The sequence below is a fragment of the Phocoena phocoena genome, chromosome 2 (genome assembly GCF_963924675.1).
Source record: "Phocoena phocoena chromosome 2, mPhoPho1.1, whole genome shotgun sequence".
NCBI classification, from domain to species: Eukaryota; Metazoa; Chordata; class Mammalia; order Artiodactyla; family Phocoenidae; genus Phocoena; species Phocoena phocoena.
This window is the reverse complement of record NC_089220.1, coordinates 49,119,873-49,142,744: the sequence shown is the minus strand read 5'-3', so window position 1 is coordinate 49,142,744 and position 22,872 is coordinate 49,119,873. Positions and strand designations below refer to the sequence as shown.

Here is a 22,872-nt window from a genome sequence, read left to right as displayed (position 1 = left end):
AAGTGGCCAGTGAGACATCTTTTCTGGCCTAAGACCATATTTACTAAACAGATATCTCAAGTGAAGCCTCCAGTGATTGGACAGTGCAATCCAGTAGTTCTTAGGGGTTATTTATCAGGACGTATGAAGACAGCAAAGCACAAACCACCACGAGAGGAGCTGAAAAGTAAATTGTTCAGTAGCAGGGTGACACTCTAATCTGGTGTAACAATCTAATCTAATTCACGGCCGTGCATTAAGTACACTTGGATTGACACCAGCATTATTTCTCTAGAAGTGATATGGCACACAGTAACAGTGCATCTTGCAATATTTTGCATTGTTTTTCTTGACTTTGTAATGAAGGAGAACTTTGGTAATCCTTTGAACAAATACTTCACTTTAAAAATATCTACCCCTTAGAATTTACAAGTCAATGTACATACGGCAGTGGGGTGAAGAATGACATTTAACTTTATTCAATCTTGGTTTCAACAGCTTTATATAAAACTGGAGAGCTAAGCATGCTGGGATTATAGAATCGATTAATTTCTTATAAACCGGATGAGAAAATGACCCTGGTAAGTCACTTGACCTTGGGGAAGTCACTTCTCTCTTGGCCTCAGCTCCCCGGTCTCCAAAATGAGTGGGTTCACCAAGAGAAGTAACAGATTTATTTATAAAAATATACTTTATTATTCAATATACTACACACTATACTCAACACCACATACACGTCACACGCTGTGCCATCCTCTATACAATGCTCAGCACGAGGACTCTCAGAATACCTGCGTGTTGATCCACTTGGTTCCGGCCTCTGTGTGCTCTACGTTCCCGTAGAAGTGAACAGGCAGCATGAACTCGGGGCGGGCCTTCTCCCAGGGGTTTCCATGCCTGAGCCAGTCATCTGCCTCTTCTATCTGCAAAAAGGACATGGCTTAGAATTTGTTTTTCAGGAGCGGTGGACCTAGCCCTTCAATTATATCAAATTAAAAATATTTTGGGGGACTTCCCCGGTGGCGCAGTGGTTAAGAATCCGCCTGCCAATTCAGGGGACACAGGTTCGGTCCCTGGTCCACGAAGATCCCACGTGCCTCGGAGCAACTAAGCCCGCGAGCCACAACTACTGAGCCCGCGAGCCACAACTACTGAGCCTGTGCTCTAGAGCCCGTGAGCAGCAACCACGGAAGCCCATAGGCCTAGAGCCCGTGCTCTGCAACCAGAGAAGCCACCGCAATAAGAAGCCTGCGCACCACAACGAAGAGTAGCCCCTACTCGCCACAACTAGAGGAAGCCCGTGTGCAGCAACAAAGATCCAACGCAGCCAAATAAATAAATTTATAAAAAATATATATATATATTTTTGACTGAATCAACTCAAGAATACTGTTTTGGCAAGAAAGATGTTGGTTCTGTCAATCTCAGTTCATCTTTGTTATTGTCGTACAGCCTAAATCAACAACAGTACTGGCTAGTATTGCTCTAAATGTTTTATACATATTATTGCATTTAATCCTCATAGCAAATATAGGAGGGAGCTATGGCTTCTCCCTTTGTTAAGGAAATTGTAACTTGCTCAAAGTTGCACGGATAGTTAATGATACAGGTAAGATTTGATGGTAGGTCTGTGAGTTCTAAAGCCTGTGTCTCAACATCTGTGAATCCAATTGTCTAGCTTGAGGGAAAGAGAGAGGCTTCCCAGGGATGTTTATTGTTGGATACCTAGACCTGATGGGTCCTACATTATGGTTTCTGTCAAGAGCTTTGTGCCTTGAAAGCACAGAATCGGTTGAGAAAAACTACTCATAGAAAGCTCCCTTAATAAGGCTTATTTCAGTATAGGCACAGAACACTATTACTTTTTTTTTCATTTTTTAATTTGGAGTATAGTTGATTTACAATATTGTGTTAGTTTCAGGTGTACAGCATAGTGTTTCAGTATTTTTGCAGATTATAGGTTATTATAAGATAATAGGTATACATTCCTGTGTTATACAGTATATCCTTGTTGCTTATCTATTTTATACATAGTAGTTTGTTAATACCATATCCCTAATTTGTCCCTCCCCCCGTTCCTTCTCCCCTTTGGTAACCACAAATTTGTTTTCTATATCTGTGAGTCTGTTTCTGTTCTGCATATGCATTCATTTGTATTATTTTTTAGATTCCACATATAAGTGATAACATATTGTATTTGTCTTTCTCTGTGTGACTTATTTCACTAAGCATAATATTATTTAGGTCCATCCATGTTGCTGCAAGTGGCAATATTTAATTCATTTTTTATTGCTGAGTAATATTCCATTGTATATATGTACCACATCTTCTTTATCCATTCATCTGTTGATGGGCACATGGGTTGCTTCCATGCCTTGACAATTGTAAAGAGTGCTTCTATGAACACTGGGGTGCATGTATCTTTTTGAATTAGCGTTTTCATTTTTTCCAGATATATACCCAGGAATGGAATTGCTGGACCACATGGTAGTTCTATTTTTAGTTTTTTAAGGAACGTCCATACTTATTTCCATAGTGGCTGCACCAATTTACATTCCCATCAACAGAACACATTTTGTAGTCTTTGTTTAATTTAATCCTTATGGAATTTTGATCTGATAATGAACTATTATTTATTTATTTATTATATTTTATTTATTTATTTGGTCATGCCAGGTCTTAGTTGCGGCATGTGTGCTCCTTTGTTGCAGCCGGGGTGGGTGGGGGGGCTCCTTGGTTGCAGCTCACCAGCTCCTTAGTTGCGGCATGTGAACTCTTAGTTGCAGCACGCATGTGGGATCTAGTTCCCTGACCAGGGCTGGAACCCGGGCCCCCTGCACTGGGAGCGTGGAGTCTTAACCACTGCACCACCAGGGAAGTCCCATGAACTATTATTCCTAATTCGTTTTGAAAATGGCATATACTAAAATGTAAGGAATTTATTTTATTGACAATTACAACATTTTCCCATGTATTTATATCAATTTATAACAAAATATTTCTCATAAAAATTTAAAAATCTAATTTGTATTTAGGGTATCCTGGACATCAAATGCATTTTGTTTTCTATAAAGAAACAAATAAAAATGCCAAAACAAGAACAAAAGACACATGGTGGGGCTGGGGTTGCACTTTTAAAGTAAAGGTATTATGAGTGAAACCTTTAAAATACTCCATATATATTAAAAAATGCAGTCGTGTTCTGGCAAGAAGGGAGGGGTAAGGTTTTTAGTACAAAGCTCCCTTGTCAATGAGATTACCTCCAATATGGTTATTTTACCTACCTGATTCCTCATCCTTCCCTCTTAGAAAACTCAGCTTTAGTTTAAAAAGATATTAATGATGAATTATGACACAATGCTGGATGCTTCATGATCACCTGTGTATGAGTTCAGTGTCTGCCCCAGGCACAGTGTGGAAAGAGGCAAACACACACAGCTATCTTTTGAGATATTAGACAAAACATTAATGTCAATAGCCAGACAAGCAAACACACATCCATTTATTCAAATATTGATCATATTGGGAATGCTAGTAAGCTGCTCATTAACAAGAGCTACCAGCATGATGAATGAAAAGGGGACACACAGAAACAACATCTTTAGATAGAAGGTCTGGAATTAGAGAGCTGCAGGAGGATGTAGCAGGTGCAGGATGAAGCCTAGGGAAGGCTGGACCTAGACGTGAGCTAATCAATACAATGCACCTTGTTAAAATGCAGAGTCCCTGGCAGTCTGGGGAGGGGTCTTAAATTTTCCATTTAAAAATTTGCATCTTGGGGCTTCCCTGGTGGCGCAGTGGTTGAGAGTCCGCCTGTCAATGCGTGGGACGCGGGTTTGTGCCCCGGTCCGGGAAGATTCCACATGCCGCGGAGTGGCTAGGCCCGTGAGCCATGGCCGCTAAGCCTGCGCGTCCGGAGCCTGTGTTCCGCAACGGGAGAGGCCACAACAGTGAGAGGCTCGCATATCGCAAAAAAAAAAAAAAAAATTTGCATCTTAACATGTAGCCATGGGGTACACGGTGCAGCAGGGAGCTACACAGCGATACAAAGTCAGGAACTGTAATTCAGAATTGAGACTTCGGCTATCCCATTCATAAAGAGAACAAAAATACAATTAAAATTTAACAAGGAAAGGATTGAATTTTATCAGTTGATAAGAAATTGGTTAAGTTAGAGTCCTCTAGCTCGTGTTAATAACTAGAAACTCTATGAAAAATAAATGAGGATATGCACAAAGATCAAACATCCTGACTTACAAAACACTTCACGCTGCACTTAGGCAAGGGCAGGTTCTGGGTTTCAAATTATTGGTCAATGTGAACACACAATGCTTCCTGTAACAGGAAAGAACCTTACGGCCTATTTGCCTCATTTCAGCACTCAGGACTGTTGTAAAATACACCTTAAGTTTTTACATGAACCAGGAGGACGAGGAGGCAGAAACAGCATTCCTCTCGAAAATCATGTGCACAGGTGAGCTGACAAGATATTTTCTGCTGAAAAATGCAGCAGAAGCAGACTCTTCTCTCCTCAAGCACTGTGAAATGCCCATACAAGAGAGGCTGAACTCTGAGCTTCCCACCACTGGCCGGACCCTCCTGGCCGCCTCTGCAAATCAGAAGCTGCACTTGCTCTTTTGAGGACACGCTGTTAAGCGACAAGGGACTAGTCAGCCAGTCACTCTCAATGTTGGTCTGATTTTTCCCTCCCAAATAATGGCTGGTTTTCATTTCACTGGGTTAACGAGTTCTGTAGGAGAATAGGACTCCTAGCTTGCTGTTCTTTATTGAGTCTCTTCCTGATTTTGGCAAGAAATCAGCCCTCAGTTATGCAAAGCTTGTTTTTAAGGTGAATTGAAAAATAGATATTTCATAAAAGCAAGCTGGTCTGAGCAGATCAGAGGAGAAAGAGAGAACTGCCTCCAGCCACCCCAGCTCAATCCACAGAGGCTGCGGGATGGTGATAAACCTTCTTTCTATCTTGCTTTCTTCCAACAAATCAACAAACTGGTCTGTAAATTTAGATTTCCATGTAACCAGTGATCCCTGAGTGCACTAACTTGCCGAGTCATATGAAGGGCAGGGGCCAGACGGGAGGAGAGCTTCCATTTATATCCAAGTGGGCTGTGTGGATCTGAACATCCCAGATGAAAAGGAGCTGAGACAAAGCAAGCAGGAGACTGTGGCGTGGGGAGCAGCGTGCCCGCCTGGGTGGTGGTGGCAGTGGTGGTGTGTGTGTGTGGGGGGATGCATGGCAGCTGGATCTGGGGTCTTCCTAGAGAGATTACTCGGTGGGATCTATTCCAGCCAGCATGGAAGCAGAGGTCAGCTCAGGGCCTCTGTGAGTGACTGAATTCGAAGAAACGCTTTTCCCCTCAACTGCGGGATACACGGGACATGAAGAACCAGTGAGCAACCATCAGGGGCTGTCAACAAACTTTGCTTTCTGATGGTACCAGTCATTGGTAAATGTTTCTGGGGAGCACCAGGAATTCAACAATGGTCAGGAGAGGGAGGCTTGCTGGGTAATGTGAACTGTGCATGACTAGGTATAGCAGGGTTCTAAGGGAAAGAATGTTCCAGCAGACTGCTTGATTCAACCCTGAGATTTCTACTATCAGCGTCTTTCCACTCAGAACTTTAGTGTGTGACTGTTTAACTTGAGGCTGTCGCAACTGCCTTTCCCCCCTCTTCTTCCCAGTGGCCAGTCATTTTCAGAGGACTATTCTGAGAAGGTTTCAATGATCCCCATTAGAGTTCGAGGTAAGTCAAGCATTTGAGCAATAAAATTGTTTTCCTTGGGGGGTGGGGTGGAGTTCACAACAAACACTTTATTACTGCAAATCTTCCTTGAAGAGAGCCTTCAAAACTGAAAGTCTATCAACCTTTAAAAATCTTCCTAGTTTGTGCAATTTTCATCGGCCTTCTCCATTGTAAGAGCAACCATGTAGCTGATGTGAGTAGAGCAGTGACCATGCCCCCAAAAGGCATTCTGCTTTCCTGGAAGGTATTTTTTGTTTTTCACGGAAACAGTTTCTTTTTTATGTTTGTTTTTTAAAATCCCATCCCAGTGAACAATGGCTATGGTAGATAAAATTAGGTGTCCTTCTGACTCAATTTCAGTTGTAATGAAAGAAGTGATGATGTAGTAAAGCTAGCTTTGGAGACTAGCAAAAGCCACTTGGTCTCTCTTTTTCCTTTAAAAACACTAGAATATATACTTCTTGGGTCTCACAGGAGAGAAGGGATGGTTTCCTGAAATAAGGCCATTTAAAAGTAGCAAAGGTCATAGGTGGGATTAATAAAGAGTGACCTTTCATAAGACTTTGGGGAAAATGCACTTGAAAGACAATTTTTTGAGACTGATCTGCTGAGTTAAAAAAAATCTTTCACAGAAAAGTAAGAAATAAAATCCTTAAACATCCTGGGGTATAATGAGTACCATACAGGATACAAAGACTGAGAATGGATACCATGTATCGCTTGGTCAGGTTGTGTTAAAATCTTGGTCCTACTGGAAATGCCTGCCAAGCTAGGCTTCTCACCATGTAGCCCTAGATTACTTCACTGTGGAAGGGAACCAATTATTTTGTTTTTATATCTTTTTTTTTTTCTATTTTTTTGCGGTACGCGGGCCTCTCACTGTTGTGGCCTCTCCTGTCGCGGAGTACAGGCTCTGGACGCGCAGACTCAGCGGCCATGGCTCACGGGCCCAGCCGCTCCGCGGCACGTGGGATCTTCCCGAACCGGGGCACAAACCCGCGTCCCCTGCATCTGCAGGCGGACTCTCAGCCACTGCGCCACCAGGGAAGCCCTGTTTTTTTATGATTATAAAATACACATTTCCTATGAAATATGCGTCATGTAGGAGAACAAACAGAAGATAGTCAAAGTCACCCATAATCTTATCTCCCAGAGATAATTAATTACTGTTGAAGCTTTGACATTATTTTTCTTTTCTAGCACTTTATTTTTTTGGTTTCTTTTGGATAGGTCATACTATCCAAATGATCCTATACCTCCTTTTTTCAGCTGTCATAAACAATTTCCCATTTCATTATAATTAATTAAAAACATGATATTAATGGTTACATTAATATTTTATTATATAATACCACAATTTAAAAAACTATCCTCCTTTTATTAGGCCAAATTAACATTTCATTGAGTGCCTATTTGTGCAACAGACATTTTACATATTTTCATAGTTCTGTGAAGCTGGCATCTCCATTTTGCAGACAAAAGTGAGGCTCAGGGAAGCTAGGTAACCTAATCAAGACAACAAACTTCATAAGGGTAATGAGTTGCACTTAGGCCTCAAATTAGAAATTAGATCTCATATTAGGGCCCAATTTTTTTTCTACCCAATGCTGCCTCCTAATTGATTTAGGAGTAGCTAAAGATACACTGGTTCTTAACAAAATTTGGAAGTTTGTCTTTCAATATGTTCCCAATATTCTCCTCCTGGGACTTCCCTTGGTGCATTCTCTTATATCAAATCTTTTAGTGCCCTTCTTCTTTGGCCCAGAGTGTCCAAACACTGAGGGAGGGGAAAGTGGATGGCGGTGACACTCAGCTTCTCAGCCTTCCTCTCCCCTGGGATTAGCTCCAGCCTAGGTCCCTCAACCCAATGCCTGATCACGCTGACCTTGGACTGACTCTTGGGAGGGCTCAGAGAGCTCAGGCTTCTTGAATATCCAGTATCCTTCTGCCAGTGATGTGTGTGTATGAGACAAAGATACGGAGAGAAAAAACCTAAATCACACTTAGCATCGGGGAAAACTGTCCATGCCAGGGCTGACTGTAGTTCAAAGAGTTAGCAAAGATAAACAAATACTTAAGAATCTAGTTTGGTTATATAAAAATAAAATGAGAGTCATTTGTATGGATTCATTACTATTTGTGCAGTTTTCTACAGAGCACTATAATTATACACATTACATATGTGCCAGAGTTTTTTAATATAATAGTTAACAGGGACTGCCTGCTTTCGTCTTATAAAAAAAATTAGAACACTGAGCTTACATATCTTGTAAGATAGGCATGTTAAGGAGGGCAAGACTCTGAGTGTAGAAAAGAATACTGAATGTGGACCTGGAAATCTGGGGATATACAGCCTTATTTGCCAGCTGTGTGATCTGAGGTGACTTCCCCTCTTAAGACCTTCAGTTTTCTCACCTACAAAAATGGTGACATGCTTCCTACTATCAAGAGTTATTGGGGGACTTCCCTGGTGGCGCAGTGGTTAAGAAGACGTCTGCCGATGCAGGGGATACGGGTTCGAGCCCTTGTCGGGGAAGATCCCACATACCACAGAGCAACTAAGCCTGTGTGCTACAACTACTAAGCCTGCGCTCTAGAGCCCACGAGCCACAACTACTGAAGACTCTGCGCGCCTAGAGCCCGTGCTCCGCAACAAGAAAAGCCACTGCAATGAGAAGCCCATGCACCCCAACGAAGAGCGGTCCCCGGCTTGCTGCAACTAGAGAAAGTCCGCACGCAGCAAAGAAAACCCAATGCAGCCAAAAATAAATAAATTAATAAATAAATAATAATGATAAAAAAGACCCAACATAGCCATAAATAAATAAATAAATTTTTTTAAAAAAGAAAAAAAGTTATTGGGGAAGATCATGAGCTAAAAGATGTGCTCCTCCATTTTATATGCTGCAGAGATAGGACACTGCACGTTATAGGTAGTCCACATGCAGGCAACCAGTGACAACTATCTTCAGAGCACCCCTGTGAGTCTGGCACCGTACAAGATGCTACGGATCTGGTGGTGAATGATATTGGCGATACCAGCAGGCTCTCTGCTCTTAGGGAGCTTACGCCTCAAAGCGGGAAGACTGACAGTATTCACTGATGTCAACCAAATGCCACAGAAAGTAGTAAAGCTCTACGTAAAATGTCCATAAATTATAAACCATCCAGAACACCATGAAGACAAAGGACTTTAATGACAAAATTAAAAAATATGTCTCACGTACCTGCCATCCATCTCGAATCTTCTGATTGAAGATTCCATATTCATATCGGATGCCATAGCCATAGGCTGCAAGCCCCAGAGTTGCCATGGAATCCAAGAAGCAGGCTAAATTAAACAGAGCACAGGCCACAGGCAGCGTCATCAAGGTTACTCAAAATTTTGTCTTTCTCTAAAAAACACGGCAGCCACAAAACATTTCTCTATGAGAAACCATATTTGTATCTTAAAGCAGAGACTGCAGCACAGCGGGTATTGTTTTTAAAATAACATTCTAATTATAGAATAAACTATAGAAAAGGTAGAAAATACAAACATGTATAAAGAAGAAAACAAACATTTATTACCTCACCATCCAGAAATAACCACTGTGTTGGCATTTCATCTGAGAAATGCCAGATGTCCACGTTAGAAAGGTCCTTTATTATGTCTATGTTAGAAATTCCTTTATTGTGTCTGTTCCTCACACTGCCCTTTGTAGGGGAAGCTGTCTCCATGCCCCCCTGCTTGAAAAGACGTGTATAATTTACATGTAAATTGACTGACTAGCTGGACATCTGGGGCAGACTCTCTTTCTGGCTAATGGAATTCCAGTGTGGTTCACATTATCAGGTGGCCTTATGCTTCAGGGAGGCTGGACCAACTGAATCTTGACTAAACTTCTAAGCTAATCATAGTAATTTTATGTCCTTCACCAGTTTGGGTTTTGGCATGAGCATTCAATGACATTCAATCCAATGAGAGGTGCTAGAAAGTCTGCTGGGTACAGTGAAAGATTTTCCTTACTGCTGCCGTCTTTCTTCCATGAAGGTAAAGTCAAAAGAACCACAGAGACCCAGAGTCCTGACAGAATTGTGCTGCTGAATCAATTAATCTGAAAATGGCCAACCTCTGAAGTTCTCGTTCTGTGATAATACATGTCCTTGTTGGCGGAACTAGCTTTTGCTAGGTTTTCTGTTTCTCGTAGCCAACGGCTTTAATGACAGAGCACCTGATCTAGAGCAGCCAATCAACAGGCTGGGTAGGATCTATCTTGTGGTCAGGAGCAATTTTAGGGGTTACGCTAAGCATGTGGCCCCTCTCAGGAATCTGAACTGAGAAATATACAGAGAATAAGAAAATACAGTAGGATCTAAAACTGAAGAGAACATTGAAAATTGCAGATCAAACAGGAAGAGACTGAGCTAGGTTCACGGTGGAGTCCTAAAACGGATCCACAAAGGCCAATGGCCAAGACCTTCAAGTTACTGTAACATCACAATGGTCTTCCAGTCCCTGTGCTCATGTGGCCTGGCTCTGTCCCAGTTCCTGCTCTCTCGGAGCTGTGGTGATTTGTCTTTTCCTGGGTCCTGATCAAATTATCCTTAGAGCCTCACCAGAATGGGGGTCCCAGTTTTTTCAGTCTGGTAAGAGATGAGGTCATCTAATGAGAATTACTTAGCCTCATTCACCCCTTCCCTGTCAGGCCCAGAGTGGGGTTAACGCTGCCAAAAAATAGGCCTGGGACTTTACATAAAAGGAAGGCAGGCTACCTTGTCAGTCTTAGATGAGCATGCCGTTGGCTCTGCTGGTCTTCCTATAGCTCCATGGAAAGCCTACTAATAACCCGATGATTAACTTCTCAGGGTGGCCAAGTATGCCAAAGGCAGCGTTTTCTATGACTAACTGCAACGTTAAAACACATGGCCACTAATGTAGTAAGGAATAAACAATATGAAACACATGCAAATGGAGTTCTAGTCATTTGAAACTGTGTGTAAAATTAAGAGATTGTGGAATCATTTCTAAAAGAGAAGACGCAGATATTTATTTTTCATAGAGTACGATCTGATACATACATGTGTGGTCGTACATTCTATTATTAAATTTAAATTTCACAAGTAAATAATATAGTAACATCCTCTTTGTAAAAACAATTAAAATGTTACAGACAGGGCTTCCCTGGTGGCACAGTGGTTGAGAATCTGCCTGCCAATGCAGGGGACACGAGTTCGAGCCCTGGTCTGGGAAGATCCCACATGCCGCGTAAGCCACAATTACTGAGCCTGCGCGTCTGGAGCCTGTGCTCCACAAGAGAGGCCGCGATAGTGAGAGGCCTGCGCACCGCGATGAAGAGTGGCCCCCGCTTGCCACAACTAGAGAAAGCCCTCGCACAGAAACGAAGACCCAACACAGCCATAAATAAATAAATAAAGCAAACTGTCAACAAGTAAAAATAAATAAACACTATAAAATGTTACCGACAGGGCTAGCATCCCTTTTGACTGCCACCCCCAATTCTGCGCTCCTCTCTACAGAAAGTCACAAGGAGCAGTTCAGTATTTCAAATTCCAGACTTTTTCTATGGATTTACATATATACATTCTCACATAAAATATTAATTTTTTAAAAACATAAATGGTATCACACTGTGTGGCTTTTAATGCAACTTGTTTCCTCTGCCCCCAGCCCCCCACCTCTTGGAGGTCTATGCAGGGAAGTACAAATAGTTCACTTTTAGGTTGACACATATTATTCTGTAACATGGTGTTCCTCTACTTATTTACCTATTCTATCAATGGACATTAGGTTATTTCTAAAATTTTGCTTTTACAAACAATACTGTAGCAATTATTTTCACATGCCTCCTTGTGTACATGTTGGAGTATTTCTTTAGGGTAGATATCAGGAATTAGAATTGCTTGGTGGTAAGGATGCATATTTTTAATTTAATGGCATTGGTATTATATTTTTAATGTTTTCCTCTATATTTGTGGAAAAATCATTTCCTGGATAAAGCAAAGGACTCAAACTTCATCCATACAAAACAAAAATATTCATTAATTCAATCATACCAATAGTATAACAAGTGTATCACTGCCTACTAGTTAATCAAAAAGCAAACTGTTAAGTGCACAGGACGATAACACAATGGGTAAACAACTTAGGTGCTACCACACGAGTATGTGAATTGAGTAGCTGTGAACAAACAACAGTGAAGTGAAGGGGCCACTTTGGAAACCCTTAAGTGAACAGGAAGGATCTGGTTAGCTTTGGGGTTTGAAGCAATGTCTCCAAACTTCTTAAGCAATGTCTCTTTTGTTAAAGATCGTTTCTCTACTGTTTGTCTAGAACTGGTCAAACCACCGTGCAGACTCAGAAACAAACACAGCTACAACCGGCTCACACTGTGCACTTCTAGACAGTCTTCTGGTTCTTTAAGCATGGCTGTGCATGGCATCTGAGATGGCGTCAAGGGCCAGACAATAGCACACTTACCAGCAAGCCTCCCAAGACCACCATTGCCAAGCCCAGCATCTTCTTCAATTTCTTCTAACTCCTCCATATCCAGTCCAAGCTGGTGATGAAAGAAAAACAACATAGGACGTGGATACAAACTTCAGATATACAAACAGGCCACTTCAGAGAGAACAGTCATTTCCTAAAGCTCTGGGTTGGGTCTTCAGGTTCATCTGTGAACTCAATCCTGCCAGGTCCCTCACTGCTTGAACTGCCATCAGATACCCGCTGAGGATGCTGGTGACTGAAGATGCAAACTGTCCGAGAAGGCACAGCAGCAGCTTGGAGAAGAGTATGGGCTCTAAATGTCCATTACCGACTCTGTTACCTCTTAGCTATATGAACCTGAGCAAGGTAGTAAATCTCACTATGCCTTTCACTTCTCGTTTAAAAATGAGGATAATAGTATCTACTTCATTTAGGGCTGTGAATTAAATGAGATTATACAAACAAAGCATTCAGAATGATGCCTGGGTAGGTATTTCTTGATAAATGTTGGCTATCACTATTTCTTAAAATTATTTTTTGTTGCCAGGGTAAAACCTCAGAAATAGACCAGTACCAAGTTGATACTAACTGGACTAAATTTTGAAAATTACCAAAAGGTATGAGGTCAGATTTTCTGGGATGGACTACAGTTCATCTTTTCATGACCACAACATATTTACTCAGTAAGGTCAAAGGTTGTTAACCCAAAACCAGTTAGTGAGTCACTGCCCATGACACCAGGGGCCAGACAGCAGTCAGGGAAACCTCAGCCCCGTGTTCCTGCTGGATGGGCCTAAAATCCTCTACTTCTCTCTGGGGTAGATAACAGACTGTGGGGGGGGATAATGGGAGGGGGAGATAAATTAGGAGGTGGGATTAACATATACACAGTACTGTATATAAAATAGGTAAACAACAAGGACCTACTGGGCTTCCCTGGTGGTGCAGTGGTTAAGAATCTGCCTGCCAATGCAGGGGACATGGGTTTGATCCCTGGTCTGGGAAGATCCCACATGCCACACAGCAACTAAGCCCGCAAGCCACAACTACTGAGCCCGCTGAGCCCGCGTGCCACAACTACTGAAGCCTGTGCGCCTAGAGCCCGTGCTCTGCAACAAGAGAAGCCACCGCAATGAGAAGCCTGCGTACTGCAACGAAGAGTAGCCCCCGCTTGCCGCAGCTAGAGAAATCCCGTGTGCAGCAATGAAGACCCAATGCAGCCAAAAATAAATAAATAAATTTATTAAAAAAAACAAAAACAAGGACCTACTGCATAGCGTAGGGAACTATACTCAACATCTTGTAATAACCTATAATGGAGAAGAAGCTAAAAAAGAATATATAGCTGAGCCACTTTGCTGTACACTTGAAACTAACACAACATTGTAAATTAACTATAGTCAATTAAAAAAAAAGAGAGAGAGACTGTGGGAGGCCAAGGAGCATCTGTGACCTTGGGGATGGATGGAATTGGTTGCCAGTCAGCTCCCTGCCACAAAGTGTTGGGACCCGCACAGCCAGAGGTCACTAGCAGCAGTGTGGACTCATATCAAAATTCTGCAGCTGTAGAGGTCACTTTGGACTGTTCATCTTACAATGAGGAAACTGATGGCCAGATAAACTAAACGACCTGTCCTCTGCTGACTAGATAATAATCTAGCCCATGCCTGGCTAATAATGGTCCATTGGGAAGTGACTGCATTCGCAATCTGAAAGTGATGCAATCCATGAAATTTTACATGGAAACATAATTTACACATTTGAAAACACACGCACAAGATGTAACTATGCTTGAAGTGGATGCCCCAGTTGCCATGGGGTTACCTGCTTGGATCCCTACCCTTATTCAAAAGTTGCTTTCTGACACAAGTCCTGATAACTAAATCTTCTAAGAGTTCAAAAATGGATTTGCTTCTGTTCATTGTTCAAAGGGCTTTCAAACTTGCTCCCTGGTGACTAGAGTCCTGGGGTCCTTGTGACATCAACTGCTAATGCTAGTGCTCAGGACTTTTAACATTCTAAACATGCGAGTCTAGAGTAGGCTATAAACCTTGAGCAAGGAGACATGCGTCGCTTCATCCCACCTGGTTAGATTATGGTGCAAAGGAGGTATATTTTTTTCAGCTGATATCAGGGGAAGCAAAGAAAAGGGAAGCAGAGAGGAGCTGCAGTGGTTCTTTCACACGAAATGCTCTACTAAACCCACACAAAGGAAACCAGCCCTAGTGACAAGCAGCTGGCCACATTAGAGGACACAAGCCCTATGCCAGACCAAAAGCGACTTGAACAGTCTCTTACTTAGAGTGCATCTTTGCAAATACTCGTTCCTCCTATTAACCACATCAGAAAGGTTAAGGACTATTTTTGGTATGAAGATGCTTGAAGGTCAAAGGAGAAACAGTTAAATACGTTCATTCAAACAAATTAGCACATTAGGTTCAAGACCTCAGGCTCCTCATTTAAAGAGGAAGTGTATTTTACATCTCATTAAGCAACAGAGAAAGTATGACAACAGAATTTTAAAAGTTTATTACTTTCACGTATTGCCTTGATATACAAATAACAGTCAAACTTCGATCCCTTTAAAAAAGTATATAGGAACCCAAAGTAAAGCTTGTGGTTCCGATAGCAGGGACTCAAGTACTTCTTAAAGGCTTGTTCAGATGCTAATTTCTAAAATGTAATTTGTTGCATAATGCTGTCAAAAGCTGACTGCAGAACAAAATTCTCATGAGGCAAAACTAGTTCTCTAGCTTTGTTCCTCTTAACCCAGAGATCAGGAGTACTATAGATTTCTAATAGTTTGTAATAGCCATGTCTACAGAAGCAATTTTTCACCATTTTTTTGGGGGGGGTGGGGCGGCTATATCCCCAACGTTCCTGAGTTGAACTTGAAATTTAAAGGGAGAGAATGAGAGAAATACGGAGACAATGTACCTGGTAAATGGCCTCGTCACAGGCATTCTGCAGGCCAAGGTTGATCATGGTGTTCTGTAATGTTCGGCCCATGTAAAATTCCAAAGAGAGGTAATAAACCCTCTGAAACAAAGAAGAGAGAGGTCATGTTAACGGCTATGAGGCCAACCTTACTTGTCAACGTAAAAACACAAGGTCACCAATAAGAAACAAACAAGCAGAACTACTTTAACTCAGGTTCAAATGAGACTCCTATAGATGCATGAAGGGCTAAAGAAAAGCACTTCTGATAATTAACTGGCTTTGGAAAAACCATTTCATATCCTGGTTTTGGTGGTAATACTTAAAAAATATATATCTTTTACCCCCAGGGAGGGGAAAAAAAGCAAACTCATCCAACTCATTAGATTCACTGTTTTGTGGGTTTTTTCTTCCTGTTCATGAGCCTCATGAAAAAACATATGTTTGGGGTAAATGGAAGTCAGACTGACATAGCTCATCATTCATCTGTAAAATGTTTACAGGATGAGGGTCAGGTGGGGTTGGCTGTGAGCCTCTCACGTCATCCAAGAAACACAGAGATTAACTCCTTCAAGATACACCCAATGGCTACAAAGTATTCCTCCTTAACTGTTACTGCAAGTAATATTATAATTAAATATTTTAGAATTAAAATTATCCTAGAAAGTCTATGAACTGTATACAGTCTTCTGTATAACAAAAGACTGCCTCAGGTTTATTGGTGTCTGTTCTTGGTGAAATAGGACATTTCTCTATCAGGTTAGAAACTGTTTGCCTTTGACATAGTAAAAGCCAAGTAAATATCAATAGTAATCAGAGTTGAAAGCAAAAGGTGCAAAGCTCAGACTTTCCTAAAACCCTTTAAAATACAAGCACAGTTTACTAGTCAAAAAAACAAAAAGGGTCAGTAACTTCATCATCCTCTTATAAAATATCTTACTCTCTGTATCAGTTCCTCTTTGCTTTTTCACCAAACACAAAACAAAACAATAAAAATCTGTAAATGCATCAGTATCAATATAAAGTCACCTCAAATTTTAGGGACTCCCCCATTTCTCAATAGGAAGAACCCCAAAGAAAAGGATTTGGTCAACCAGGAAGTACTAAAAAAAAAAAAAAATGAATATAGTTCAATATAAGAAATGCCTATTATAAAAATTAAAAAAGGGGCTTCCCTGGTGGCACAGTGGTTGAGAGTCTGCCTGCCGATGCAGGGGACGCAGGTTTGTGCCCCGGTCTGCGAAGATCCCACATGCCGCGGAGCGGCTGGGCCCGTGAGCCATGGCCGCTGAGCCTTCGCGTCCGGAGTCTGTGCTCCGCAACGGGAGAGGCCACAACAGTGAGAGGCCCGCGTACCGCAAAAAAAAAAAAAAATAAATAAAGAAGAAATGCCTATTATGATATTTAAATCATTAGTTACACATACATACTTAAAATATTATATGAAAATGTCAATTCAGAAATCTTACTTTTCCCTACTTTCATTTTATGAAACAATTGAATTCTGTCTTCCCATGGATAGTCAACATGTTATCAAACAATATTTTCCAGAGCACATCATCATTATTTTTATCCAAGTTGTTTGAATATCTATAATGCTGTCATTAGGGCCCTCATTAGTTTATTAGATACCTTTCTGTGAGCTGGGAAAAGGTATCTTTCCTGGGGCAGACTCAGGCCAAAGAGGTGCAAGGCGTCACTCACCCCCCCCCCCCCACCAACGGCTGGCGCCAATATACCAATGCATCACAAAAAAGAGCATCTCAAGCCACAAATATCCATTTACATAACATCAGGGCAGTTTTTTTCATTCTTCCCTGTGTGCATTTTCATGATCTCTATAATATAACCACTACCTATTGCTTTTTACTTTTTAATGATCTATAAAAAGCCTGGTTATAAATGCAGTATATATATCCAACACTTGCAATTGTGAGGTCATAGCCCCAGGAATAATGACGACATTTGTGTTAAGTTTCTTTGTCTCCCTTTTAAGGATTCTAAATTAGCATGGACTTAAGAGTTCTTAAGACATTTCAAGGTCTTCCTAAAAAAATGTTGCTGCTTAAAATAAAGTAGTTGATAGAGAGCATCTTGTTACATGACAGATTTTCCAAGGACATGAATTTAAGGTGATTTCCTATTTTCCCACAAATAAAATTTGGGGGGGGGGGATAGCACCTTATATTTGGGGGTATAAAAGACCTTAAAAAATTGATCTCCCTCATTGTCTTAGTTAGTGGTCCCTAAACATTTAAAACATACTTCTGGTAGTAAAATATTTGAGCATCTCCAACATAGCTTATAGATTACATGCATGCACTTCTATTACTAATATCTTATGTATATTTTACAAAAACTAGATATTTTCAAAAGGCTTGTATAGATAAAATAAAGAAGACATAACAATAAGCAATATTTTAAAAATACTTTAAATTTGTTCCTAGTGTTAATTACTAGGTGTATGGAATAGGTGGCAACACAACTGAGACTTGCAGGGCAAGCAAGAGTTGAGCAGAGTCCCACGTGGTGGGAAGGGCATTCCGGGTGAAGGGTGCAGTGTGGGCAGAGGCCCAGAAGTGGGGAGAACAGGGCATGGATGGGGACGGCAAATTGGCCTGGTGGGAGAGCAAGGTAACGGGAGGGACAGGCTCACCTGGGCTGAGGAGGGCCTCCAGTGCTTAAGGACTGTGGAAGGCAACACTGCCAGTGATAAAGATCTGAGCAGAGGGCAAGATGGATGTCTTTAAGAGGTTTAATCAGACTCTAACGCATAGAATGAGATGGGATTGCAAACTCAAATGCCTTCAGGAGCCAGACAGAAAATAAGTGTGTAAAGGCAGTCACAAAAAACAATGAGGAGTACTGGGCCAAGAACTGGACTGTCCTGCCCGAAGGTACGGAAAGTAAAACTGCTTAAAGACGTCTAACCGACCAAATAAAATAAATCTGCTAGCCATATTCAGTTGCATGCAGCCAGTTCAACCATTTCTGGGAAGCAAGGTAAACACTTAGAAATCTACTTCATCGAAGACCAGAGGCCAGGGCCTCAGGCAGAGAGAAGTGAGAATGGAGGAGAGTGGGTATTTTCAAGGCAAACTGCAGAAATCAACAGAATTTGGCAACTTGTTGAACGGGGAATACAGGAGGAAATCAAAGGCGAAACTAAAGTTTTGTGTCTGGGTGACTGTCAGGATGACAATGCTATTAACATTAGAAACACAGAAGAGACGGCAGGATTGGGAGGGGTGATGATTTGAGTTTTTAACATGCTGAGTTTAAGGGAATAAGGGGAGATCTAGGTATGTTTACCGAGCACTTACAAATGTAGGAATGGAGCCAGAAAAGGAATTGAGACTAGAGATCCAGATTTGGGATTCATCTGCAGTTACTGGAAAGCAGGGGAGGTGGGAGAGAAGACTGGACACACCTACTGGCTCCACTCTATGCTGAGGGCAGGGACCTTGTGTTATGTGAATGACTGTCACAGAGCAGACACTTTATGAACATGTGTGGACTGGATCTTGTTCACTTGTATCACTATCAGAATACCTGGCTTATACCTGTGTAAGTAAGAAGTGCTTGCCCAGTGCAGAAACTAACAAGAGAACAAGAAAACCATAAAGTACCAGATAAGTCACTGGAGGAGAAACGTACAAGGCGACTGTGTTCTATGTCACTAAATGCTTTGGAAGTGTGTGGGGAGGGGAGGGGGGCAGGCTCTAAAATATGGCTCATCATCTCACTCTCCAGCTTAAAAACTTAAATAATAATTTTTAATGTAAGGTGCAGTCCCCTCTATGCAAATAAAAATTACGGTAAATATATGTATACATAAAGTGTTTTCTGACGATATAGTTTAGCAGTTGCTACCTTTGGGTAGAGGCCTAAGCCTCAGGGGCGGGGAAGTTACTTTCCATTTGAAAGCTCTGTTACAGCTGCAATTTCTCACTCTGAGGACTGTTTTGCTTAGGGGTTCTTTGAGCACTCGGAATATGGGCTATTCTTTTTCATGCTTTACATATTTTTAAAAATCCTAATAAGTGTTTATGTGTGTTTCCCACTACCTCCAGGATATTCCCATCATTCACCCTTTCCAATATGCCTCCAACCGGCGTTTCCAGCTTCCTCTCTCAAGACGCACAACCATCCTCACTGCTGCTGCCAGAGCTGCTCTCTCACCCGCACTCTACACAACACAATCCCTCTGGCTGCCAAGTCCTACTCAGTCCTCCCCACCCCGCCTTCCCAGGTTGGCCAGGTGGAAATAGTGTTCCTCCGTGCGCCCAGCAGCGTCCACTCTAGCCCCCGCGCACTGGGTAGGGGTGGTCTGTGAACAGCAGTCCTCAGCAGTTCCCGGGTGGCCTGGCCCTCGGTCTCCAGTCCGCAGGAATCAAGGAAGTCCAGAAGCTCCACACCCCACTCCTAGGAACTGCGTGTTAGGCGAGGGGCGAGGGGCGGGGGGCGCTCAGAGCTCTGACCATGGGGTGGGACCTCTACCCCTCCCTCTTCACCACACTCGGGCAGTACCTACGACAAGCCCGGGTCTCCCGCGAAACCCCCATCTAGTCCTCCAAAAGTTCTATGGGCTCCGAAGCACCTTCTTCCCACCCTTCCCCACCTACCTCCCCTTAATTCTTATTACCTTTTGACGACCTTTGCATTTGTCTCCCTCCCTAAACATTCAACTTCCCCGAGGCAGGGTTCTCATCCGTTTTGTTCTGGGTCGACTGCCTGGGGCCGAGAACTGTGTCTGGCATACAAAGAGGAGCCGCCCGATATCTCAGAGTAAACGCTGAGAGGAATGCTCCAAAAAAGTTTGTGAAGCAAGTGGACAGGCGAGGGAGGCCTGGGCGTCGGCTCCAGGCGGTCCCCAGGGGCAGGAAGCGCAGTGAGGCCCACGAGATGTGAACGGGGTGTTGGCGGAGGGCCGCATCTGTCCCTTGGGCTGCCCACCCGCCGCCCAGACGCTCTACGCCGGACTTCGCGTGGGGCAAGAACGGGGTGAGGAGAGGTCACTCCGGGGCCTCCACCCACCCCGCCGCGGACACCACCCCGGCGCCCGGATGCTGGACTCGCGCGGTCCCGGAAGGGCACGACCCGGCGAGGGGCGGCGAAGAGCCCCCCTCCCCCCACCCCCATCCCCCGCGCCCGGGCGCGTACCTTGGGGCACGTCTCGTAGTAGTGCTGCTGCGTGCGGATCCAGCGCCCCACCAGGTGGTCGCGCACCGTGTGCGCCAGCGCGAAGAAGTAGTCGCGGGGGGTGGCCACATTGCGGTCCTTGACCAGCGTGAAGTGCAGATGCCGGTTGAAGCCCTTCTTCAGCTCGGCCACGTTCTCCACGCCCACAATGCCGCGGATGCTGATCTGCCGCCGCTTCTCCTGGTCGGTCAGGGGCTTGGCCATGGCGGCGGCGAGCAGTAGGTTCGGCTCCAGACGGCCGGCGGCAGGACAGGGGCGGAGTCGCCCTGCGCCTCTCGCCGCTTTTGAGTCGGCGAAAAGTTTGAGGCCCGCCCCTCGGTGCGGCGCCGCCCGGGGTTGCAGCCCGCCCTCCTGAGAGGCGGAGGGAAACCCTGGCCGCTCCCTTGGACTCTGGGCTGGGCAGGGCACGTAGGGCGGTGGGAGAGCACCTGTCGCGACCTCTGCGCACCCGATATGCCAGGGGGTGGAGGTGGGGGGCTGGCGGCCAGGGACCTGGGCTGAATACTCTTGGCAGTTGAAGGTGGGACCTTTGGTGACTCACGTGGACACTCTGACGCCTCCTTCCGGATCTGGGGAATGGGGCTGGGGGGTGAGTAGAGGAGGGAATTTATCCTGCCTCCCCACTCTAGAGTCTTGGGTAGAAAGAGGATGTCTGGTGTGAAAGCGTTGTAAGCAGATGGGGGGCAGGGGGAGAAGGTCCCTGGAGATGGGAGAACCACCTGCATGGCTTTCTTGACGTAAGAGAAGGCATTTTTGGCCTAAGCCATGTTGTGATCTAAGCCTGGCCACAATGCTTGTCCTTGAAGAGGTCTCAGTGATAATGATGGAATGATGATGTTGACCCTCATGACTTAAGTCAACGAAAGCTTGGCTTCTGTCTACCTTTGCCCCAATTCTTTGCTGAGTTCTCCTCTGCTCCAGCCCTTTCATGAATATGCATGTACCCTTAGCTTAAAACATCCCCAGTTTTGCTGTTCAGGGAGACTCTGCTTTGGGAAGGATTCCGGGTGTTCTCCTTACTTGCTGCAAGTAATCAATTCTTCCTTCTCCCAATCTTTGGCTTGGTTGTGTCTTTTGGCTCGACACCCACCAAGAGGCGAACCCAGTTTTCAGGTAACAGCAGGTTGCTGGCAAACTTTTGTTTTACGGAGGTTTATTTGCTATTATTATTGCTATTATTTCTCACCTGGAATGGGTTCTACCACAAGCTTTGGAAGGGATCAGCGCTCTTTTACTTCGGTTGTCCCATGTCCCTGTCAGTCCTTGACATCCCCCCATCTAGGATCAGAAAAGAAACCCAGGGCACCCCCTTTGCTTTCATTTAGTTTTTGAGGAGTCAGGAATTCGGGCTTCTTGACTCTTAGACTCATGCTTGCCCTGTCAAAGCCTCCTACTGCTTATCTGTACAGACAAGTTAGTGAGAATCAGAAGTTCTGAGTTGGACCTTCAGGCTGATTAGGTGGCAGCGGCTTTTACCTTTGGCCTCTTGTTTAACCGAAGGCAGGGTGGAGGGAGGAGAAAAAAGAAAGGTGTGTCCTGTAAAATGAAGGGATAACTCACTGGGCTGGTTGCCTCGTTTACAGGAAACAAAGCAGTCTGTGTTACTCTGCAGTATAGGCTGATCTTTGCACCATTCACCTCCAGCGTTGGTGGTATTTATTTGTGTGTGTGCGTGCGCACGCGCGTGTGTGTGTTTAAACATTGGAAAAGGATGTCAGAGGCTTTTTCTTTTTCAGTAAGATGTGGTATTAATCTATTATTTTAGAAACAGTCCATTGCCAGAATTGAATTTCCCCCCCAAAAATCTTAGTGCAACTTATTAATGGACTCTACTGTTAATAATAAACCAAAGCTGATTATTTTGAGTTGATGTGGTGTCGGGGGGAGGATTATTTGACTCAGGCTAAATGCAGCTCTCACCATCAAAATAAAACTTCAGATCTCATAGGTCTAGCAAAATATCCAGACCCCTTGTCCTCCCAATGTCAGGGCTTTAGACTCTAGGCCTTTGGGGCAGAGCCAGGACTGAGTTACAATATGCAGTGCCCGTAGTACTGATGACCTGCATAGGAAAGCATTTAGGAGACACAAGGATGAGGGTCTGGCCATCTGGATGAGGCCAGAAATACCCTGAATTAAAAGTGAGAGTGGAGCAGCATCAAAATGGTTGATCTTACAGATAGAACAAACTAGTGGTTACCAGTGGAGAGAAGGAGGGGGGGGGAGGGGATTAAGATATACAAACTGCTAGGTATAAAATAAATAAGCAATGAGGGACTTCCCTGGTGGCACAGTGGTTAATAATCCGCCTGCCAATGCAGGGACATGGGTTCGAGCCCTGGTCCAGGAAGATCCCACATGCCACAGAGCAACTAAGCCCATGCACCACAACTACTGAGCCTGCGCTCTAGAGCCTGCAAGCCACAACTACTGAAGCCCAAGTGCCTAGAGCCCGTGCTCTGCAACAAGAGAAGCCACTGCAATGAGAAGCCTGCGCACCG

At 43.7% G+C, this 22,872-nt stretch overlaps 1 protein-coding gene across 2 annotated transcripts in view; it reads right to left on the bottom strand.

The window, feature by feature from the left end:
* Positions 1–20,611, bottom strand: part of PYGL (glycogen phosphorylase L) — a 52,484-nt gene extending 31,873 nt beyond the window's left edge. The window contains exons 1-5 of one of the 2 annotated variants that reach the window (XM_065871254.1): positions 20,333–20,611; positions 15,170–15,271; positions 12,224–12,302; positions 8,970–9,073; positions 771–902 (exon numbers count right to left, since the gene is read on the bottom strand). In XM_065871254.1, the coding sequence (XP_065727326.1) occupies positions 771–902; positions 8,970–9,073; positions 12,224–12,302; positions 15,170–15,271; positions 20,333–20,575 (660 nt within the window). In that variant the 5' untranslated portion in view covers positions 20,576–20,611. The remainder of the gene's footprint in view (positions 1–770; positions 903–8,969; positions 9,074–12,223; positions 12,303–15,169; positions 15,272–20,332) is intronic. The other variant, XM_065871253.1, reaches the window with a different exon arrangement.
* Positions 20,612–22,872: the final 2,261 nt, after the last annotated feature.